The sequence below is a fragment of the Tenrec ecaudatus genome, chromosome 4 (assembly GCF_050624435.1).
Source record: "Tenrec ecaudatus isolate mTenEca1 chromosome 4, mTenEca1.hap1, whole genome shotgun sequence".
NCBI lineage: Eukaryota > Metazoa > Chordata > Mammalia > Afrosoricida > Tenrecidae > Tenrec > Tenrec ecaudatus.
This window is the reverse complement of record NC_134533.1, coordinates 196,755,965-196,773,943: the sequence shown is the minus strand read 5'-3', so window position 1 is coordinate 196,773,943 and position 17,979 is coordinate 196,755,965. Positions and strand designations below refer to the sequence as shown.

Below are 17,979 nucleotides of genomic sequence, written 5' to 3'. Positions count from 1 at the left end.
TTTCCAGCCTTATCTTTCAAGTTGCTGTTGTCAGTTTCATCCCGTGTAGATTAATCTTCAGAGAGCACAAAGCTTAAGGTAGACATATTTTTACTCTTACTCATTGCCATTGAGTCAATGCTGAATCATAGTGACCCTCGGTGGGTTTCCAAGACAAATAACTGTTTATAGGACTTGAAAGCCCAGTCTCTCTCCCTAGGAGCTACTGGTGGTTTAGAACTGCCGACCATGCAGATCACAGCCTAATGTTTAACCATTTTGCTACCAGGGCTTCTTAGATATTCTCTCCTACTTAAGCAAAATTATCACATAGTTTTAAAGAAAGACTCTAGGGGATAATTTTGATTTAATGTTTAAGGTTTAAAGATTATCTCAAGGCAAAAGTTCCAGGCATTCATCTATCATCTGTAGCTCAGGAGAGACTGCAGTCCATGAAGATTTGTATACAGTTTTGCATTTTCAACCTTTTGATCAAAATTATTCTATGGAATCTTTGATCCAATTGTTCGTTCCTAGGAGGTGGTCACCATCCAATTCTGGTCTCTAGGCAAGGGGGTGAGGTAGTTGTCCATGAAGGCCATTAGCCACACATTTCATTTTTGCTCCTCCTTTTCTTACTCTTCTGCTCCAGGTGAGTAGGGACCTTGGATAATCGCTTACAAGCTTTTCAAACCTCTAGGCACTACAGGCACTACATGACACACTAGGAGGAAAAGTCTAAGAGCTAAACATGTTGCTAAGGCCAATTAACTGGGATGTCCCATGAAACCTTGACTTTAAACCTCCAAACCAAGTGAGATAGGTAAGACTTATTGTGCCATCCTGGCCAATAAACACATGTGAGATTAATAGAAGGACGGATTGATAAATGGCTTGGTGAGCCTTGCCTTTTGAGTTCTCAGGGCTCTTGCTTTCTGATGGTCAGACCAGGGTACGGCTGCCTTCCCTGCTTCAGCTGGCAAGGATCACTTCCTGCAAGACATCCCTAAGGGGAATTCACATGGACCTACCCTGATGCAACCCTGGGTGCTGGAGCGGCCGTGTGGAGACCCCCGCCAACGCTGAGACGCTTACATGCTCACTGATTCGGCTTTTCCTCCTGTAGTCGGTGTCATTGAGTGTGTTTTGTGAGATTGAGGAGGACTTTGCAGCTTGGTGTCAGACATGGGCTAATTTTGGACCTATGGGTTTGGCCAGCACTGGGTTGGGATGCTTTCTGAATGTACACTTACTCCTTATATAAAACTCTCTCTTATATACATATGAGTTTCTGTGTCTTTGTTTCTCTGGTCTCCTAGACTCACCCCCAAGGAACTAGGGACCAAATTCCTGAAGGGTTTGAAAGTTGTTCATAAGCAGTCTCAGCAACTCCTCTTTTATTTATTTATTTCTGACTACTGCCATAAACCGATTGATCACATAACTTTGCCAATTCAGCTTTTTATAGTCACACAACTCTAGTTGTCCTGTGCCTCTGGTAACCACGAATAAACTTTAGTCTCCGGATCTTTGTCTTTTCATTATATGTAAATGAGGGCATACAATATGCATCTTCCAGTGATTGACTTATTTCATTTAAAAAACTCATAATGTTTTTAAACACCATCCATATTGTAGCATGTATAAAAACTTAATTTCTCTTACTGGCTGAATAGTATGTCATTGAAGGTATACATCATCCTTTGTTTATTCATCTGTTGATGGGCATTAGGTTGCTTTTACCTTTTGGTTATTTTGAACAGTGCTGCATTGATACATAAGTCTCTGAGTTTCTCCTTTCAATTCTTTTGGGGATACACCCAAGAGTAGAACTGGTATATTTTTTATTGTTGTTGAGAATTGCCATACTGGGTTTTTTCCCTACAGTGGCTATAATATTTTTCATTCCTATCAGCAATAAATAAGGGTTCCAGTTTCCTCATGTCCTTGCTAGAATTTAAAATAATCATTTTATTGGGGGTTCCTACAACTTTTTATCACAATTCATCCATCCATCCATTGTGTCAATCATATTTGAACATAGGTTGCCATCATCATTTTCAAAACATTTTCTTTCCACTTGAGCCCTGGTATCAGCTCATTTTCCCTCTTCCCCATCCACCCTTCCTCATGAACCCTTGCTAATTTATAATTTTTTTTTCATGTTTTTCACCAACCGCTGTCTCCCTTCATCCACTTTTCTGTTGTCCATCCTCCTGGGAGGGAGTTATATATAAATCATTGTGATTGATTCTCTCATTCTCCCCCCATCTTTCCCTTTCCCTCCTAGTATTGCTACTCTCATTATTGGTCCTGAGGGGGTTTATCTATCCTGGATTCCCTGTGTTTCTAGCTTTTATCTGTACCAGTGCACATGCTCTGGTCTAGCCAGATTTGTAAGGTAAGGTCGTGATAGTGGGAGGGAGGAAGCATTAAAGAACTAGAGGAAAGTTGTACATTTCCTTGGTGCTATACTGCACCCTGACTGGCTCGTCTCTTCCTTGTGACCCTTCTGTAAAGGGATGTCCAACTGTCTATAGATGGGCTTTGGGTCTCCACTCTGCGCTCCCCTCATTCACACTGATATGATTTCTTGTTCTGGGTCTTTGATACCTGATATACTAGCACGTTTTTGACTAATAATGATCCAATGTGCAACAGAATGAAACACTGTCCAGTCGTGTGCCAGCCTCATAATTGTTGTTATGTTTGTGCCCCTGGCTCCAGCCACTGTGCAAATCCAACTTGACCAGGGTCTTCCTCTCTTTTGCTCCCTTCCACTTTACCAAGCATGATGTCCTCTCCCAGGGGCTGATCTCCCCTGATAACACGTGCGAAGTAAGGGAGAGAGTCTTGCTATCCTTGCTTCTAAGGAATATTCTAGTTGCACTTGTCCTTTAGGCCGTCCATGGTACTTTGTATATTCATGGCCAACACTGTAATTCAAATGCAAAGGCTCTTTTCTGGTCTTCCTTATTCAGTTTCCAAATTTCACATCTATATGAGGTGATTGAAAATACCATGGTTCCCCCCTCCCCACCCCCACCTGGGGGCGGAACAAAAATGGAACATAACAGGCCAACAATGGGAGCTAAGCCACTGGAGGATTCCTGAAAATAGACATTAGACTCGGAGTCCCGCCAGACCAGTGGTGAAGTAGTGAAAAAAGTCAGCGATAGGGAACTATGTATCTATTTTTCTTTCTTTCTCACTTTGTTATTGTTGGTTGGATGGCATTTAGTCTTCATTGGTTCGGTTTTCTCTATCTCTATCAGATAGGCATGAGTAGCAAGCTGGAGGAGAAAGCAACAGGACTGATTGTTGTGGGACAGGCAGGGGAGGTCCTTGGAGGTGAACCTTGGGGGAAAGGAGCTACAAGCAAACAAGGCCATGGACAGGGGAACTACTAGAGATCTAAAATAATGGAAAGTGGGGAGTAGAAATCCTGGTAGTGGTGGAGCAGCCATAATCTAGCTGGAGGAATTACTGAGAGACAAATGAGGGGTGAAAAGGATAGTGGGACAGGAAGAAGGTAAAAGGAAATAGAGGAAAGAACCAGGAAACAAAACTATTTATAGAGGTATAAACATAGAGGTGTATATATGTAAATATATTAATACATAGCAATAGGGGTATTGGCCTATGTACATATACTTATATGGCTATACATTGAGGCAATTGATGGACTCTGGGTCTCTACTTAAGTATCCCTCAACACAAGACCACTTTGTTATAATAATGTAGCATTGGGCAATGCCCACCACCCCGACAGGATCGCTGAAGACAAACTGGGTGCATAAACAAATGTGGTGACAAAAGCAGATGGTGCCTGGTTATTAAAATATATAGTGTCTGGGGTCTTAAAAGCTTGTAGCCAAACAGACGGCCATCTAGCAGGAAGCAACACAGCCCACATGGAAGAAGCACACCGGCATGTGTGATCGTGAGGTGTCGATGGAATCAGACAGCAGACTTCCAAAAATAAACAACCTCATTGAGGTGATGGAGAGGGGTCAAGCTAGAGACGCACTCAGAACGCTTCCATGGATAACCGGACCCACAGAGGGGCTGCACGGGGGAGAAATGCATCCAGGGGGCAGGTTAGCACCCACGAAATACACAATACTCCTTCGATTCTTTAATCCTTCCTCCCCACGCTATTATGCTTTCACTCCAATCTTGCAATTCCTGCTAGACTGGTGTTCAGAGAGTGGTGCAGACAAGAGCTTTCAATATACAGAATTCAGGAAAGACAAACCCTCTCAGAAACAGTAATGGAAGCAATGATTCCAGGCAGATAGGGGAAGAGAAGGGAGAGGAAGGGAGGAAAGGGGGAATTGGCGGCCATGATGATAGAATCACCCCCCTCAGGGGAAGAATATGAGGATAGTAGGTGAAGGGATAGAATGTGTGGTGTAAGATATGTATAAATAATAATAACAACATATAATATATTAAGGGTTTATGGGGGTAGTATCGTGGGCGAGGGAGGAAAAAATGAGGAGCTGATATCAAAGGGCTCAAGAAGAAAGATAATATCTAGAAATTGTTAATGCCAATAATTGTACATATATCCACTTGAGATAATGGGTGTATATTTTGTTATAATATATGTTGGAACCCCCAATACGATGATTCATTTAATTAAATAAATTAAGAAAATACCATGGCTTGTGTCTGGCACAACATAGTCCTCAAAGTAACACCCTTGCTTTTCAGCCCTTTACAAAAGTCTTGTGCAGCAGGTTGACCCAGTGCAATGAGTCCTTTGACTGCTTCCATGAGCGTTGATTGTGGATTCAAACAAGATAGAATCCTTGACAAGCTCAGTCTTTTTTCCATTTACCGTAATATTCCCTACTGATGCAGCGAGGATTTTGGTTTTATTTGCATTTCTCTTTCTGGTTGTTGCTTCTACTGTGTCATATTTAATTTTATTTTCCTTTGCTTTTTCAATACGCCCAGGTTGCTTATCTGCACTTTCTATTGTCTTATGGGTTACACTCCTTTTTAAAGCAGTCATAGTGTCTTCATTTCATTGAGACTTCACAGAGATATTTCCAAGAATTCTACTTTTTTTTTTGGAGCAGTTCCTCTTCTATTGAAGATTTATCTACACTTTGCGGGTACATAGTCTCCTCCTCTTTCCTGGCAGTTTCTCTATGTATGTCCCGAGCTACCTCTCTCTGGTTACTAACCTTCTTGCATGGTGCTACCAATTTAATTGTATAGGAGCAGAAGAACCGCTGTGAGGAACACAGCTGACCTCTGCAGGCTATATACACAGAGACAAAAGAATCCCACTCCACATCTGCTCAAGGATGACTCCCATGTAGCAGAGAGCAGGCACGACATCATCCTCAACCTTCTTTATTCTGACACTAGCCATCCGTCTCACGGCACTCTGCTTCTTTCCTGGGTTCAGTAATAGGTGATATGGCCGCAGAGAACTCACGATAATAATCACCGTTTATGGGGGTTTCGTAAGGAAGCTAACAGGTTACCACAAATCAGGATCAGAAAACACGAAGGATCTAATTCTTTTGTCCACCGTGCCTCTCTTCTTAGCCAGGCCAGCAGACAGGAGTCTTTCAGTCATGCGGTCAGTTGGCCCCTGCCCTGCTCAGGCCAGTTCGCAAAGTTCATTGAGCACTGATAACAACTGAAAAGGCACAAAGTCTGAAAACCAGTCTCCTGCCGGAAGGTACTCAGATTCACTGGTTCTGTGGTTTTGTTCTGTCTTATCCTTGAGTTGCTCCTGCCTCTGGCTCCTCTGCTGCCACCATCACCACTTCACACAGGGATCTTGCAGGCACTTCCTGGTGGCTCTCCCTTCTTGACGGTTCTGAGACTCCCCATTTCTGCTTCTGAGATGGCCCCCTGTATGTTCAGCAGAATGGCAAATGGCCATTCTCCAAGACAGAGTGTTCTACACCTTATTTCCATGCATCCATCATCATTGGGTGTGAGCCAGAGGATAAAGAGTCATAACAAGTATTTTTATTTTGGCATAGGAGGTGTAGCTGGCATTGGATCAGTAGCTTTGCTCCATGCACATTATCTCAAATACCTTCTCATCAAACTATTTATTCTATCTTAGGGCTCTATCTCCCTTCGGCTTTTGATATTTACGAGATGCCGGGAGCTCTCGCCAAGGTCCTTCATAAGTTTCTCTGTGTTGTAAGCAAATCTCTCTACGTTGTCATGGTCACTAGGACTTCCGCCCTCCTTGATGCCAGCCTCCCTAGCCTAGGCTGCAAGTTGTAGATGACACGGATGGGATAGTTCCCAGTTTTTCATTATGTCTCCTTTCTCTGCTCAACTGTGTTTCTATGGAAATGCTCTTTGCTCATTTGATAGTCAGTGGCGACCGTGGGTTTTGCTCACCAGCTCTTTCAGGATGATGACGGTTACCTGTAATGCAACCTGGTTCCTACCTGAGGTCTGAGGAGCTATGCGTCAGTGCACCCTCTCTGCTTAAAGTGCACATTTATCGTTGGTTGGCGTTGTCATCTTTTGTGGCTTGAGGAGCTGGGTATTCTTTCTAGAGTTGAAAGTTCATAAACGTTTTGGGAAAGTTTGCAAAAGGAGACTAATATAAAAAAAAGTTCTTATTTTGCCATTTTGACGGAAAACCCTAGTTTTGCTCCTAAACTTTACTTGTGAATCTATAATTCAAGCCAGGGTCAGTCATATTGATTAGGAATCATTTAGTTTTAATAAAACTTAGAGACTCTGTATTAGCCTGTAGAAAGACCATAGTTGCTAAAATAATAAGTTAACAAAGACACAGGCTTACATGCCAGGGTCTCCTAAGGTGACATTGCTTATGTTGAAAATATGTTTTTGGAACTTATATTTCCTTTTGGTGAATAAATGAGGAGCAAATGCATTTCTTTATATTCAGAGGTCTTAAAATATAACCAGTTAAGTGCTTTTCCACAAGAAAATCATGTGCCTTTTAAGCATAATCTACTCTTCCTTTCCCCCCCCCCCCAATGCCTTGAAACTTACAAGGAAGTGTGTCCCAAAGTATTATAACCGGTGGGGTGAAAATAGCTGACTATGAAGTTTTTTCTTTTCTTGCTTGGAAAATACAATGCTTTGTCGCAGCTGCAACATGCAAAACCCAGTTTTATTTGTACTCCATTTAAAAACACATATTTTGGGAGGTGGGTAGGGGAGAGGTAGAAGAAATCAGTGAAGCCTGGTTAATAAACTAAATGAATAAATCTTGAAATGTGAGGAAAATCCACAGCCGTCCAGGCCATTCTGACTCACAGTGACCCTCTATAGGGTTTAGGAGGCCCTGACTATTTACATGAGGAGACAGCCTCATCTTTCTCCTGCGGAGCAGCTGGTGGTTTTGAAATGCCGACCCTGGGTTAGCAGCCTAGTGCTTACTCCACAGCACCACCAGTTCTTCGCAAAACGAGAATAGACAAGTCTAATTTAGACCCTCACATGGCCATTTAAGTACATTTCAGGAATGTTATTATTATTGGATAGCATTTTCTTCCATATACTTGCTGTGATTTTTCTAAGTACACAGTTACACTTTCTAAAGTATGCTTCCAACAATAACAACAGCGCAAGTTAAACAAACAAACAAACAAAAAAACAATCCCAAAGGATTATATCAACAAGCAATCCAATTTCATTCACTGCTATGCCTCTACCCGGGCTGACTCTTCTAACTAGTCATGAGAACTGACAGACAAATGGATTTTGGACTTAACTCCCCTGGCAACCTCAGTTGGCCGAGTGCATTGTCAGTCTTGGACCACTTTTCTCGCTGGCTACTGTTTTGACCTCTTTGCCTACCTCTCTCCTTCTTGATAATTACCCTGAACTCAGAGCCTTCCTGTCCTAACTTCATGGCCGTCTCCTCAAGACCTTTGCCAGCCCTTTTCTGAGAACTTTCTCTTAAGTCAGTTTTTCCAAAGTAGTGGTACCATCCCACCTACTCCTCACGATCAACCATTTTCATCACAAAGTAAGCTAGCGGAACAAGCTCCTCATTTACAACGACTCTTACTGTATTTCTTCTGGAGCCTGGTATTCCCGGGAAGCCCGGCCATCCTCTTCTCCCCTGTGAAAGGAAACAGCAGATGTGTAACAGTATTGACACAGTGTGGACACATTCCTCTTGAATATCAGCTGGTGGTGGTGTATGGAGGATAGATGGTATATATCAAAGACAGAGTTATTTTCCCTGTGGAACACGGCATTACTTCCAGTAGTCAGCAGTGACATCTCTCCTTGAACAATGAAGAATGGCAGGACCAAAATGCCATGGCATGGCCTGACCAGGACAGAACTGGTGAGGGGCAAAGCATGAGACAGGATCTAAAAGTCTGGCCCCAACAGAGAAAGGTTCTCTCTACTGAATCCGAGTCCTTCCCTCTGTGGGGTTCTAATCACTGGCCGACTTGAGTTTGGGCTACATGCCATAGGCGATTCGAGCAGACTGTGTGCACCACCGTGTTGATACACAGGCTATGTGGTCACTGACGCTTGGTACACATAGGGATATGGTGACTGTCGTGAATTTCTTCTACCTTTGGATTTCTTGTTCCCTTTGGCTAATTTATAGATGATTGCTCTTAGGAATAAATCTCATCATACTCACAAGTCTTCCCAATATATAAAAGGAGGAAGTAATTTCTATGCAATAAGACTTACCATATATACTCATGTATAAGCTGAGTTTTTCAGCACAAAAAATGTGCTGAAAAACTGGGGTTTGGCTTATACACGGGTCAGTGGCATGAATGGACGTCATCTGGTCAAGCCTGACTAACAAAAGGAGGAAATCTCATGAAGCCTGACATAGAGCTAATAGCAAAGTGGGTTTGAGATGCATGGGAAGACATTCCAGAAGACATGGTGTGACGTGCCTTCTAGAAATGTAGTATTAATAATGCTATGGATGGCAGTGAAGACTGTGCTTTGTATGAAAATGACAGCAGTGATGGTGATGACGGCGATCTCAGTGAGGACAGCGTCTGTGATGACCTCATACCAGCTGAAGCTCTGCATTGGGATACCGATGATGATGATGAGGAATCCAGTTTTGAAGGATTTTAACTCTTTACATTTTAGCTTGGTTGCTGATTAAGCTCAGGGAATAGTACTCAAGGTATCATTGTTGATACCTTATTGTTTTTGTTGAACCTATTTTCCACTTACTGTGCTGGTTTACTAATGTTAAATGACTTGTTGTCCTTTTATTTATGTTTTTTATTTAAAATAAATATTTAACTACATTACCCCACTGATGTCTCAATTTTTAGTAATTTTATTTTCATTTGTTTTGATTATTGAAACTCACCAACAGCTTCTGCATTTTCTGCATTTTCTACCCTAGGCTTATACTCGAGTCAATCAGTTTTTCTGGTTTCCCAGGTAATAATTAGGTACCTCGGCTTATACTCGGGTCGGCTTATATTCGAGTATGTACGGTATATCACTGATGTAACAACAGCAGGTAACACCTACTGAATGTTTATGATATGACAGACTGGGTCACTGAATCCCCACAATAACCTTTGAAAGTAGCCTACTCATCCCACTTTTCAAATGAGAAAATCAAGGTTTCTAGGAAGGGACTCAAGACTAAAGAGCTGGTGAGGGGACAGAGCACGGGGTAGGGCTGAAAAGTCTGCCCCAAGGATCGTTCCTTCTACTGAGTCAGAGTTCCTCCCTCCGTGGCGTCTTAGAAGAAACTTCCTAATCTAGATGATATAGACACGCATTTTCCAGGTACACAGCCATGTTTATAATTTCTGGAAAACTGGTTAAAAAATGAAACCAAACCCAAATTCACTGCCATTGAGGCGATTCCTACTCATTGTGGCCCCATACAAGGTCTCTGAGGCTGTGACCCTTTACAGGACCAGACAAGCCCATCTTGCTTCTCAGACCCCATGGTAAGTTTGCACCATCAACCTTGTGGTTGATGCCTACCCGACAACACCAGCTGTGATTTGCAAGAGTCATGGGATTAATCCTGAGGGACTTGCCTCTAGCATGTGGGCCATACAATGTGGGCCACACAGATCTATCAGCGCTTCCTACCACGTGCTACCAATCATCCAATGCCTTTTTCGGTTATGTGCTTAGGCTCACGGGAAGGGCAGAACTCTTGATGTAGCACAGGCCTATCAGAAAGCTCCTCAAGTTAGGATGTACATATTTGCATTCATAAATGAAGACCTCAAGAATATGGCTTGGTGAGTCAAGTCACCACAAATGTAGAGTTGGCCTACTAACTGCAAGGTTGCAACTCACAATCCCCAGAATTCCGTTTCCTTAAAGACTTATAGTTTAGGAAACTCACAGGAGCCAGCCATTCTGTGTGGCCCTATGTGATCACTATGGGTAGGACTTGATTCAGGGGCAGTGGATTTTTTTGAGCCTGGAAGTACACGAGTCCCATCATTTTAAAAGCCTCTGTTTACATGTCCACATCATTAATTACCTGCCTTCCGTTTTCTCCTTTCAAGCCTCTGGGTCCTTGTATGGTGTTATCAAGTCCAGGAACTCCCTAAACATATACAATAAAGAGAAATATTAATGTATTTTGAACAATGCCCTTAAACCGGCGATAGACACGTTTTATCATCCCTAAGGAAGTTAGCATGAGACTCCCAACCTGGTATTTGACAGCAGTGTTTTCGCTAGCTGGTGCCTGTCGAATTGGTTCCGACTCATCGTGGCCCTAAGTAGCACAGGATGAAATACCATTCGATCCTGCGGCCCCCTCACAATGGTGGCTGTGTTTGAGGGCATTGTTGCAGCCACTGTGCCCATATGCCTTGTTGTGTGGGCTTCCTCTTTCTCGCCGATTCTCTACGTTACTAAGCATGACGTCCTTCTCCCGGGACTAGTCTTTTCTGAGACCATACCCAAACTATGTGAGATGAAATCTCACCATCCCCGCTTCCAAGAAGCATCCGCCTGAACTGCCTCCAAGACATGTTCTCCGGGCAGCCCTGGGCCGCTGCCCTATTCTTTGCCAGCACCGTGATCCAAACACGTCTGTTCTTCACCGGCCTCCCTTCTTAGGTTGAAATCACAAATGGCTTGGCTGTGCTTTCTTTTCCTCCTGCCCTTTGCATCACCAGGAGTAAACTGGAGGTCTAAAGTGAGTGCGTGAAGAGCAAGCTAACACCCGGTAGCAGGCACAGCCAAGGGAAGCAAAGGTGCCAATGACTTGTGTTTATGGTGATTCTTACTCTAGGCCCAGAGGGGCCCCTCTTGCCATTGCCTCTGCTTCTCTCTGCTTCCCCTCTCTGTCTTTGGGACCCAGGCAAGTGTACCGTTGAGGGTTGGTAGGCTTTACTCTCACCTACCCTTGGGAGAAGGAAAAAGTCTGTAACCATCATGGAAGTACGGGAGTCATCCTGAGGCTCTCCCTCACCTCCAGTCCCTCATTTCATTCCGGCTAGCCATCCCTATGTACTTATCTCTACTTTCTCTCCCTCCGTCTTCACAAAATCCCAAAGTCTGGATCTCCTCCATCCCCGTGAATAGTGATTCAAATATTCTATCAGGAACTTATTGAAAACAAGCACATGTCATGGGATATACGATCTTTAGCCGACCAAACGGAGGGCCTTCTAACTCAGACAGTCAGGGCCATACATAGAGCTTTGTCTCCACAGGGGCAAGGCAAACAATTGATCCAGTCAGTTTGGTCCATGCTCCAATAAACTGAGAGAGACAGCATTTTCCACACCCACCGAGTGCTGTCTGCCTGGCTTTCTGGCTGATAGCTGCCCAGACTAACTTTATCAATCAATAAGCAATTTGAGATCACCAACAGGGGCATAACATTGCTCCAGATACTTGGTGAGCTATTTAAACAAATAGTTTCTGCCCTCAAAGGACTTACAGGAGCTTAAAAATGGACCTAGAGTTTACTTAATATGACCAATATTAATGGAATTTATGTGAAAATGTATTTCTTTTCCTAACATACAAAAAACCAAAGATTTTCTTATATACCCTTTCCCCCTTAAATGTAAAGATTTGTCTATTAAATTCTTCAAGCAGGTAGACTTAATTTACAAAGAAAGGTGGGCCAGGAAAAGGAAGGTAGTATCAAGTCCAGAATATTATTCCACTGACTGTATGATCCCATAATTGCAGTTCAACATTGAACTATTTCATCAAGGAAGTGACCGCAAAAAGAATCATTTATCAGCACATTTTACAGAAGAGAACAACCCGATTTGCATGGGAACAAGTTGTTTGGTTGGTCTGAATTTTAACTGCTGGGATTGTTCTTTGATTTCTGTGCAACTGGACAAATGAGCGTAATTGAGTGCAAATTTATGAGGACAGATGGGCTTCTAACACTAAATGCTAAACTCGTTTAGACTGGTGCCTCTTACCACCTTCTATAAATCAAACAAACTCCCTGGCTCAATTTCCCCTCAACGTTATATGAGATTTACTTCTCTTCAGATCAGAGTGAATGACCACAAACACATGATCAGAGTGAACGGCAGTCACATGGTCAGACTCCACAAGACATAACCTTAAACAACCCCCAAATGGTCACCATATGCTGATGGTGAAAATGTCTTCCACTTGATCTCTGATTTCCTCATGATCCTTGTTCTTGGCTTGTTTCCTGTTTATAATTAGGTAGTTTTGATGTTGCTTGAAGCTCTCAGATCATCAGACTATTATTAGGAGATTGCCCTTAAGTAAACAATGTCATCCTTAACTGTCAATTTCTCTGCTTTTAAATAAAGTTATCTTTACTATTGAATTAACCTGTACACTTAACATCTCATATTGCATTGAATTGTTTCTCTGATTGACATGCTGTATCCTGGAGGAGAAGTCGTTCACGGCCAAGGTCTGAGATTCCCGGTTGTTCCATATCCTCATCAGCACTTGGTACTTACTATACGTTCTGAAAAAGCTTTAATCATTCTGATGGGTGTGTAACACATTTCTTTCATACATGACTGGGGGAATGTACATTCAAACAAAGTGTTTGAAATGCTCTTTGACTAGTCAAGCTGAATATTCATGCATAAACAGCACGTTCAGAAATTCTACTCCTAAGTACATAAGGACGAGTCAAAAACCATTGCTACAAAATCAGAGTAGCCTTATAAAACAAACAAACATCATAAGTGAGCTATTGTTTATTGATGTTGACTGCATCTAGACTATATCTATGCTCTTTGGAATGTAATGTTTCAATCTCTCCAGGCCTTCCCAGAAAATGTTGAGCTCTTCACTTACGCCTCTTCAATATGGCAGTTTTGGTATCCTGCAGGGACTCAAATTTTCCTTTTTAATATTCTTTTAATATTTATAATCCAAGGATTATAAATAATAAAATCCAACCCCCAAGGAGGGGAATGGTATCAGAGTTTCAGTTGTGAGCATCTGGCTTGCAGAAGGCTTTGGGTGACAGTGGAAGCCCCAAGTCCATTTCCAGGGTCCGCACATGGACTGAGCCTCTGGTGACTCTCCTCTGACCAGAGTTGTGGGATATGAAGAGCCGTGCTATCAGACAGAGCATTGCAAACCCCACTGTAGCGAATACAGTGAGGTTAAAAATGTAACACCTTCCCATTGGATCTCCTTTTTACCCATTTTAAATTTGTTCTAGGTTTTAATATTTCCTGCTTTCTTTTCAATTGAGACTTTTGTCTGGTTTGTTTGGTTATTTTCTGTTTCTTTCGTATGTTTCCCAGTATGTAAATTCAAGAATATGTAAATCTATGGAGACAGTCAGTGTATTAATGGCATCTTGGGGGCATGGGAAGGGAGGGTGGAGAGAAATGGGAGCTAATTACAATGAGTACAAGAAGAAAGAAAATGTTCTAGAAATGATCGCGGTGCTGCTTATACAACTCTTTTTAATATGACTCAACTATTAAACTGTATGGTGTATGCATTATATGTCAAAAAAACTATTAAAAAGTGAAGTCTAAAGTGGCAAGACTGGACCTATAGAGTGGATGGGGTAAAGATTCCTAGTGAAATTATTCAAAAAAATTTTTATTGACATATCATTATCAAGGGTCCTCAAACTTTTTAAACAGGGGGCCAGTTCACGGTCCCTCAGATGGTTGGAGGGCTGGACTATAGTTTTACAAAAAACTATGAACAAATTCCTATGCACACTGGATGAGTTGTCTGCTAAGCAGGACTGGCAGCGGCGGCAAAAACACCCGGTGGGCCGCATGTGGCCCGCGCGCCGTAGTTTGAGGACCCCTGATTCATGTGACATATGATTAAAATTTTCCTTCATATTAAAATGAGTTGGGCAATCATCGCCACAATCAGTTTGAAAACATTTTTTCTTTCTCATCCTCAGTATTATAGCTCCCTGTTTCCACCCAGCCTCTCCTGCCATAACCCTAAGAAACTATCAGCCTAGTTACTGTCTCTATCGATTTACTGTCTCTCTTGGATTTTATATAGAGAAAAATATACAAAAAGTTTTTTTAATCCAAGATAAACAAACAAACAAAACCCTGAACAATAACAAAGCGGAGAACCCTCAGTAGAAAATATTAGAAAGCAGAACAGATTTCAAGTGGGTCCGAAGGGAGAACAAATAATAGGGCGCTACATTTCAGCCTAACTCTCTCCGTCTCAATCCACTTTCTAAGGCACTGTGTCTGATAGCAAGGTTATCACATTGCCCTGGCCCTGGTTTATGTCAGAGGAGGTGCTCTGCAAGATTAATCCACATGAGGACCCTGCCAGTGGATTTGGGGCTTCATTTGAAACTTCACTGTCATCTACAGCCTTCTGCAAATTGGGAGCTTAGCATTTCAATTCTCATACATTCCTTCCTCTGGTCTTGGCTTTCATTCCCGATGACATTTCTATAGGACGCCCTTTGCTGCCTTCGAAGAACAAACTGCTTTCCTCGTCTCTTTCTCATCTGTGGATTTTTCAATTTGTAAGCATTTCTTCCTAATAAGCCCCTGTGATTGTCTTGGGTCCTTCAAGGAAATCTATGGCGACCACCCCTTTGCAGTCTGTCGAAACAGTTGCCCTAACCTTCTGGCTTGAATGAAACTGATCCAGTAGATCTCTTCACAAGCCACCATTTTGGTGGGACCTCTTCTTTGGAGACATTCTATCGAGACTAAGACATGTGTGTGCCGAGGGAGCTGGTCGATCTGCAGTTACCAGCGATCACAAAGACCTGCTCAAACACAATTTGTTTGGAACGAGCCCCAGCACGCAGGAGCATGACGTGGGACTCTCCTAGCAATACTGTTTGTGTTATCCTTAGAAATCCAGTAAAAATGTGGACCTATGAAATGGATTGGTGCAGATGCAGTTAGGTTAAATTTCAGCACCCGATCATTTGATCTCCCTTAGGATCCACTTAAATTGGTTCTAGTCTGCAATATTGTTTGTTTTCTTTTCCACTGAAGTTGTTTTACGTTTTACTTTGTTATTTTTGTTAGTTTGAGATTTAAAAATAATGTTCTGTATCTGAAGTCCAAGAGAGGTGACTATATAAAGATAGCGAGTCAATTAGTGGTTCCTGGGGGGTGTGGCAGGGAAGGTGGTGGTGGGGGAAAATGGGGGAGGGGAGCTATGAACGAGTACAAGAAGGAAGAAAATGTTCTAAAACTAATTATGGTGACAATTGTACAATTCTCCTTGGTGTGATTGAACTACTGAATTGTATGATATGTGAATTGCATACCAATAATAAAACTGTTGGGGAAAAATGTGTACATATGTGTACCAAAAGGCAGGCATAAGAATGTACATGGAGGTACTATTTCTAATAGCAGTTTGTGGGAACAATACAAATACATCTCAAGATGGTAAGGGGTAAATCAATACTGGTACGTTCACACAACGGACTACTCTAGCTATTAGAAAGAAAATGTATTGTAATGAATGAATCTCAGAAGCGTAAAGTTGAACAAAAGAAGCCAGAAACAGAAGAGTACATGTTATATGAATCAAGGATGAATAAAACTAATTTATGGTGTTAGGACGATGACCTCTAGGGGAGGCGAGGTGGTGACAGGAGAGGGCCAGTGGGCTCCTAGGAGCTGGAAAGGCGTTGTTTGTGGACGGGAAGGGGCTGCACAGGTGTTTTCACATTCAGCAAGCTGAGCATTTGACATCGCACCCTTTCTGATGTGAGCTACAGCCCAGCCATGAATGTAATGAATGTCACCAACCTGTACATTGAAACATAGCAAACTTGAAAAAAACCCTTTTTTCCACTAAAATAAAATTAATTAAAAACAATAACAACAATAAATGGGAGTGTTCATTCGTTCTTTCATTCAAGTTTTGGAGGCTTATTTCCGGGTGGGCCTGGTGACAACCTGATGGTGGTGTTTGTCTGTTTCCAGTGCGGACTATACATGGTCAACTTGTTAGCGCAGGTACCCCGGGGTCATTAGTTTTGCCTGCCGTAGTCCCATTTGGATTGGATTCAGGAAAATGAGGCTAATAGTTTCACCAGAGAACGATTCGTGGAGCATAGCAAAAAAGGAGAGACGTTTTTTTCTTCCATCCATTCCACATGTGGAGGAGCTCGGAAGGAACATGGTGGGAAGGTCTGAAATTCCTCCATAGGTCCAAGGACACTTCTGAATAGATGGTCTCAATAAAGAACACCACATGCAAACGAGGTGCAAGGGCTTCCCCCTGTCCGTACTCTCCCGGGACAGGAAGAAGCAGGGCTGGTGCCAGATGCTTGGGTTTAAAATTCTACAACATGGCGCCTGTGATGGCCTAAATTCAGGATGGCTATTGTAAGGCCTTTACAAGGGGATGTCTCTCTGCGGGATTGGTTGCTGACGGAGAGGCTGGAGACCAAGGCCCCCCAAAGGCTCCAGGAAAGGAGGCCCTGATAATCTGCCCCCATGAAGGCTGCACCAAGAAGACCCTCCGGAGCAGTTCCACTCTGTCCCCTTTGGGGCTGTCCCGAGTTGGGATTGACTTCCCCGCAACGGGCTCTTGTTGCCTCCCTATCAGAAGCGTTGATGGAGAGCAAGTCCAAACCGACCCACAGGCCACCCATCCCAGGTACTTACGGGCTCTCCTCTCAGGCCCTTTGCGCCAGTGTCTCCAGAAAGCCCTCTCTTGCCTGGGCTGCCCTACCGTGAAAATAAATTATGGTAAGAACAGGGCAAGAATTTTTTTTAAACTGAAATTAACAGACACAAACAAACCGAGCAAAGTACTTGCATTTCCAGCTTTGAATAATTACACTTTTTTTCCTACTAAGATTAATTATTTTTAAACTGGAAAGTACAACCAAGGCTCGTTTCAAGCATCATATGAATAATTTAAGTGTGGCCTCAATTATTTGCCCCAGTGGTAAAATCAGTGGTATAGATACATCTGTCACTGTGTTTAATTCTTACAATTGTTTTATGAACCACACATGGCTGATTCTTTTTCTTTTAGTGAGGAAGCTGCCATTCAGAAAGACTAGCTAATTGTTTCCATGGTGGTGTGTCAAGTAGAAAGTGGGTTTTTGATTCGACTGTTTACACTCTAATAACAGATCAATTTGAGGGGGAAGTGTGGCTGCAGGTGTCAATTGCTCTAGATGGGAATGAGGGTCTGTGAGAATCAATGTGCTGCCCTGCTCTGTAGACCCCTGTCGCATCTCCTACTCCTGCCCACAGTGTAGTAGCTGCTTTTCTCTAATGGTCCCGACTCTCCACTTTTCGGGCGTCCCTCCTGTGACAAGGAGCCCTGGAGTAGTGCAATTGGTTAAGCACTTAACTTCCAGCCCCCCAAACTGGAGGTTTGTAACCACCCAGAGATTTACGGAAAGGCAGGTCTTATGATCTGCTTCTGAAAGGTCACAGCTGTGAAGGATCTTTGGAGCCCAGTTCAGCTCTACACACATGGGATGTCATGAGTTGTCAATGGTCCAATGGCAAGTAACACTAACCACTGTGTCTGGGCAAAAATTTCCACCCCTGCATTTGACCCTGTGACTTGGCTTCGCCAGAGAAA

The 17,979-nt window shown here is 42.8% G+C and overlaps 1 protein-coding gene across 3 annotated transcripts in view; it reads right to left on the bottom strand.

The window, feature by feature from the left end:
• Positions 1 to 17,979, bottom strand: part of COL6A6 (collagen type VI alpha 6 chain) — a 161,617-nt gene that overhangs the window by 70,646 nt on the left and 72,992 nt on the right. For all 3 annotated transcript variants that reach the window (XM_075547205.1, XM_075547207.1, XM_075547206.1), the window contains exons 18-20: positions 17,043 to 17,105; positions 10,463 to 10,528; positions 8,018 to 8,071 (exon numbers count right to left, since the gene is read on the bottom strand). In XM_075547205.1, the coding sequence (XP_075403320.1) occupies positions 8,018 to 8,071; positions 10,463 to 10,528; positions 17,043 to 17,105 (183 nt within the window). The remainder of the gene's footprint in view (positions 1 to 8,017; positions 8,072 to 10,462; positions 10,529 to 17,042; positions 17,106 to 17,979) is intronic.